Here is a 5594-nt window from a genome sequence, read left to right on the forward strand (position 1 = left end):
GCGAGCTCGGAGCGCTCGGGACCGACGGAAGGGGGCGCGGCCTTGACCGCGAGCAAACGGCTTGGGTGACAGCGGCCTCTGAGGTGGGGGTCCTGTCCTACGACGTAGGGGTACCCGGGGCCCAGGGAAAGGCATGTAGCGCCTCTGTTACACTCAAGTCCATCCACCTGCCCCGCAGGAGCTGGAGGAGGACCCCCAGGCCTGGGACCCCAAGCCAGGCCCCAGCACCTTACTGCCCAGAAGGGGAGGCCCTGGATGGATGGGCACTGGTGACAGGACCGCACTCGCAAAGCTGAGCAAAGACCCTTCAGACTCCGGCCTGGCTGCTCTGTCCGTGTCCCAAGCTGCAAGCCCATAGCTGCGCCTGCGGGTCGATGATTCCCCATGTCTTCCCCTGCATCGGTCCCCTCTGCTCTGATCTGTCCTCTGAGCTGCTCACCCGAGTCTCACCATACCATTTGCCACCACAGCGGGGACACAGATCTCTATGGCAACACTCGGACTTTAATACATTTCGCTAGGGATGATGGGGTGAGTAGGGCATTCGGCCACTGGAACGGGCACGAGCCACACCGTGAGTGCCAGATCTAGTTGCCCACCTCCCACAGTCTGGGGGCAGTGGCCTTGGGCTCAGGGCCACATCTGTGTCCTCACCTGGCCCCCATGAGGCCAGCAGGCCTGCCTGGGCTCACAGGGTCAGCTGGGGGAAGATGGGGGTGCCCGGGCCCCAGGGCCTTCCCCAGCCCCTTGCACTGCCTTCACTCCCCGTCAGGGAACAGCGTCGCCCCACGCTTAGCCCCAGAGGAAGTCCTAGGGCTCTGCTGTCGGGGGACCCCAGAGACAGGCGGCGGGGTGACAGGCCCAGAGGCCTGGGCCTTCGAGGAGAGGATCCGGGAGAGGCAGCTGGAGAAGGCAGAGGTGTCTCATCAATGAAGGTGGTGATCTCTTCCCGGAAAAAGCCAGGACCCCGGGGGGGTCCCCCACCTGATCCCAGAACCCCACTTTCCAGGAACTGGCGGAGGCTGGCCAGCCCCCCTGCTTCTGCCTCTTCATCCTCTTCGTCTTCCAGCCGGCGTCTCTGTCCCAGGTAGCCGGCAGGACCTTCAAGGGCCCGGCTGTGGGATGGGAGGACCCGGATGTCGTCAGAGGATGACCACTTGTGCAGGAAGGAGCCGGGTGCCCGGGGCGTAGAAAAGATGTTGGTCTCATCGTGGGATAGACGGCGCGACAAAGGGACCTGGGAAAGGAAGTAGGTGAGACCTGGAGGTGCTGCAGAGACAAGAAGAGGAGGCAGGAACTCGTGGGGGCTGCAGGATGGCTCCACCCTCTTCAGCTTCTGGACCTTTGCTCTGGTGGGCAGCCCTGGTCCTGAGGAGACAGGGGAGCATCTCTTCCTACACCTCTCCCTCACCTGCACCTCAGGGTGCCCTGCAGAGGGCAGCGCACAGTTTGGGGCCCAGGTCAGGGTGGGGTCTCCATACCTGTAAGTAGTGCACTCTCTCAAGGGGCGGGAAGAGCATGTGCTGGCCAGGCAGCAGCTTCACCTGGGCGGGGTCCCTGACCCCTGGCCCCGTGGCCCCATTAGCATCAAAGCGAACTTTGCAGATGCGGCCATCTGTGTAGTCATCACAGCCGCCATCTGAGAAACACAGGGCAGAGTGGTCACAGGGAGAGAACACCAGCCACACTGCCCTTTCTAGGCTCCCACAAAACCCTTCAGTTCCCATGCTCTGGAAGTGCCAAGAGGACTCAGGTGGGCTGGCATCTGTGACCGTGGTGCTACACACACACACACACACACACACACACACACACACACACGGACCTTCTGGTTGAAACAGTTCCTGTTCTCCTCCCAAGAACTCTCTGGAGCTGGGGGCTCTCGGGAAGCTCAGCTTCCCTTTAGTGCCACAGCCTTCTTTGCATTTCAGCTGGGGACTGGTTCCAGGCGCTTGCCCCGAGTGGGACAGCACTGGGCCTGTGGGCTTCCAGAGGGGAGCCCAGGCTGCGGGAAGGAGCCCTCTGCCAAGGGAGCCGGGGTGTGGGCAGCTAAGTCCTGGCCGGCAGTGGGAGCCAGAGCACAAGCTCCATCCACCAGTGGGCACTGCCCTCCTCATGTGGGGTGGTGGACAGGGCAGAGCAGAGCGAGGCCCAGCAGAGGCACAGCCCACTCCCTTCTCTGACCGTCATCGCCGTCCTCCTCAGACATGATAGCCACACACTGCTCCCACACCGTGCGCACGTCGGCTCGGTAGCGTTCACAGGACCAGATGAAGGAGGGCAGCAGCAGTGTCTGCGCCATGGAGCACCACAGCACGGCCAGCACCATCCACGGGGGCGCCGAGTCCGACTTCAGGGAGAAGAAGCTCACCACCTGGCAGAGGACAGGGAACGTCCAGTCAGGCCAGGAGCCAGCCCTAGTTGGGAAGGGATGCCGGCCCTCGGGAGGACAGAAGGGAAGCTGGAGGGGGTGACCCAGAGGAAGGCCAGGGGGCCCTGGAGAGAGAAAGGGGTGCAGGGTCAGAAATGAAGACAGAGACCCAGATTAGGGACACAGGGTGGGTGAGCCCCTGCATTTCCACCCAGGAGACTACAGGTTGGGGCAATTAGGGAAGGGAGCTTGACAGGCTGACAGAGGAGTTGCAAGGCACATGATGGACCTGTAGGCCAGGCAGCAGAGCAGAAGGGTTGTGGTGCTGGACAGTGGGAACCGAAAGGCAGAGGTGGAGCCTGGTGAAGGGAAGTGGAGGGGCTGGGAGGGGCACAGAAGGCGGTGGTGGAGCTGGGGAGATGATGGAGAGATGGAGACGAGGCATGGCTGATGGGGCTGGAGGTCAGATGAGGATGCCAGGAGCCGGCTGCTAGGGAGAGCAGCTGTGGGGAGCCCAGTCTCACCAAGATGGGCACCCCTGTGAGTGAGTCATAGAGAAAGACGATGGCGCTGACCAAGTTGGTGACCTGCAGGGACGTCTTGGCAGACTCGGAGCCATCCAGCGAGGACCGCCGCTTCCCCCGGGTATCCTCCACCACAATGGCTGGCACCTCAAAGGCTGGCCGGGCACCAAAGCCCCCTGGCCCTCCTGCCTTGGCTTTGCCGTTGCCCCCTGCTCTCCGGGCCTGCCGAGCTCTCCGGGGCCGGGCCCACAGCGTCTGGTAGAAAGTGATGGCCACGCAAACCAACCCCATGACAATGCCCCCGAGCAGCAGGAGGCTGAAGCAGACACCAAAGCCAAGGCCAATCTTGGAGACTATGAACTGGCAGCCTCGGGCATAGTAGCGCTCTCCATTGTTGTGCCAGCCGATGGACGGCAGCGTGGAGAGGATGAAGCTGACCATCCAGATGCCCATGACAGCATGTAGTGCCTGCTTCTTGGCGTTGCTGAGGCGGTAGTTGACGGGCCAGCGCACCATCCACATGCGATGGTAGGAGAGTGAGGCCACCGTGAAGCAGGTGGCCAGGGCCAGCGTGTAGTAGGTAGACACAAAGACCTTGCAGATGCTTTCATTCCAGTCATAGTCAGAGGAAGCTTGGCGCCTCAGCTGCACCACGGCGAACGTGGTGAGGGGCACAGCCGCCATGAGAATGTGCGTGCCCGCCAGGAAGCACAGCAGCAGCTCCAGTGGCTTGTGCTTCTGCTGCTTGGCCGAGATGCTGAGGATGATCCAGGCATTGGCCAGCAGTGCCAGGAGCCCGCAGGCCAGCCAGGACAGTGCGTTGGAGCGCAGGGAGGCCTCTTCTGCTCCCAGCCCACCCCGAGCCATCCTATCCTCAGCCCCCCACCCCCTTTGAGCTCTGGGGGTGGGGGCTAGGTCTCACCCAGGAGCCCCACTTACATGCACCCCCATGATGCCCACACTCTCTGCCCTGTGGTCAGTCAGGCTGCCCTGGGCCCACCCTCCTGCTCAGCATTGCATGACCGACCCAGCTGAGGCCAGTGTGCAGGGCACGGGAGGAGGCTGCAGGTCCACACAGGGCGTCCTCAGCCTCCGGGCCTTGTGGGGCTCCTCCTTAGTGTCCCTGGAATAGATGCGGGAAGCCAGCTGGCTGCTCTCCCAACCAGAGCTGGGCGCCCTGGTCCCCAAGCCGGACCTTGCAGGTCTGTCTCCTGTTCTTGACGAGGTGGTGAATCTTCTGAGTGGCCCAAGGGACTGGAGATGGCTCAGCCACCTGGTCCAGCTGCAAAGGGAAGATGAGAGGAGGGAGGGGAGGCCAGAGGCTGAGCCTAGGCTGGTCCCCAGCTGGCTCCTAGGGCCCCCTTCCCTTAAAACTATTGATATTTTTGTTTTTGTTTTTTTGAGACAGGGTCTCACTACGTAGTTGAAACTGACCTGGAACCCACTATGTAGCCCAGGCTGGTCTCGAACTCACAGTGATCCTCCTGCCTCAGCCTCCTGAGTGCTGGGATTACAGGCATGAGCCACCACACCCAGCTCCCTTAAAAGTATTGAAATGACTGCTAGGGCTGTGGGGGTCATTTGGAGTTTTCCCATCTTAATCAGACAGCCACTCAAGCACCCCACACAGATAAGTGCCCATGATTCCAGACTGCTAGGGAAGAAAGATGTTCTTACCTCCCCACTTCCCATCCCCTTGGAGCCCTTCTTGCCCACTCTGGAATTCCTAGATCCTCCCTTGTAATATCCCCCACCTTCCTGTCCCTAAACCTCTGGAGAGACACAGGTCTGGTATCTTTTTGGGGTTCGCAGTCCACAGCCTCCCCTACCTGCCAGTCTCCCTCTACCCAAGCCTGGCTGATCACCCTCCAGCTCCCCAGGGATCTGGGAAAATGGGAGAAAAGAGGCTGCAACCGAAGGGGGGCCAGGGAACCTGAAGGCGGGGAAACCACTGACATCAGAAGCATCCAGAAATGGAAAGAGGGGGAACTAGGGAGAAGGAGGAGAGTTTGGCAGAAGAGAAAGAGGGGGCAAAGTGGTAGTATCTGAAAATAGAAGGAAGCTCAGGAGCCCCAGAAGAGGCCTTGGAGGGAGGAGGGGCAGGCTGGAGGAGGGAGGGGGACCGGGAGGCAGAAAAGAAGAGCCCCCAGTTCCATGAGGCGCTGACTCCCCCTGGGGGACTGAGTCCCCCACAGCCTCAGTTTCCCCTCTAGGACAGTCCTGATCTCAATGACGCTGAGCTGCAGGGAAGCCTGGGGAGGAGGCTAGGAGGAAACGGGGTGAGTCCTTGAACAAGCAGAGCCCGTAAGGACGGGCATAACAACTGGGGGCAGGTGGGGTGAAAATGGGGCACAGCAGTGCCAGGACTACTTCCGGTGGAAGAACCACAGACCCTTGCCATCCTCAGGAGGTCCCAGCAGCCCCCTTTGTCTCCCCCCCAGCACAGCACGCCCTGGTTGCCATGGCAATGGCCATGCAGGAGGTGGAGGGGGGTGGTCAGGAGCCCCCCACTCTGTTCCTCCGGAAGGCACAACCCCTTCTCACCCACTCCCCGCCCGCGGTGGGCTCGGAAGAGATGCAGGAGAGGGAGCGAGGCCGTGGGCTGTGAAGGACAGAGGGGCGGTGGAGGAGAGAGGGGAGGAAGGTCGGGGCCGGGGCGGGCAGCTTCTCCCGGGCCCGTGCTCGCTCGAGGGGGCCGG

At 61.9% G+C, this 5594-nt stretch overlaps 1 protein-coding gene across 1 annotated transcript; it reads right to left on the reverse strand.

Annotated features, from left to right (window-relative positions):
• Positions 1–488: 488 nt before the first annotated feature.
• Positions 489–4177, reverse strand: Gpr162 (G protein-coupled receptor 162). Its single transcript, XM_033766316.1, has 4 exons — positions 2896–4177; positions 2185–2374; positions 1482–1639; positions 489–1237 (listed from the first exon to the last, which is right to left on the reverse strand). The coding sequence occupies exons 1-4, from the start codon at positions 3760–3762 to the stop codon at positions 689–691; spliced, it is 1764 nt and encodes a 587-aa protein (XP_033622207.1). The 5' UTR covers positions 3763–4177; the 3' UTR covers positions 489–688.
• Between the last annotated feature and the right edge of the window lie 1417 nt (positions 4178–5594).

Source organism: Fukomys damarensis, unplaced genomic scaffold, assembly GCF_012274545.1.
Source record: "Fukomys damarensis isolate Sample0158 unplaced genomic scaffold, DMR_v1.0_HiC HiC_scaffold_19, whole genome shotgun sequence".
NCBI classification, from domain to species: Eukaryota; Metazoa; Chordata; class Mammalia; order Rodentia; family Bathyergidae; genus Fukomys; species Fukomys damarensis.

Excerpts from the sequence above, each read along its gene's own strand:
- Gpr162 (XM_033766316.1), bottom strand. The coding sequence starts at position 3,762 with ATGGCTCGGGGTGGGCTGGGAGCAGAAGAGGCCTCCCTGCGCTCCAAC. Across the intron at positions 2,375-2,895 it reads TCACAGGGGTGCCCATCTTG|GTGGTGAGCTTCTTCTCCCT; the intron begins GTGAGACTGGGC and ends GTCCTCTGCCAG. Across the intron at positions 1,640-2,184 it reads TGAGGAGGACGGCGATGACG|ATGGCGGCTGTGATGACTAC; the intron begins GTCAGAGAAGGG and ends TGTGTTTCTCAG.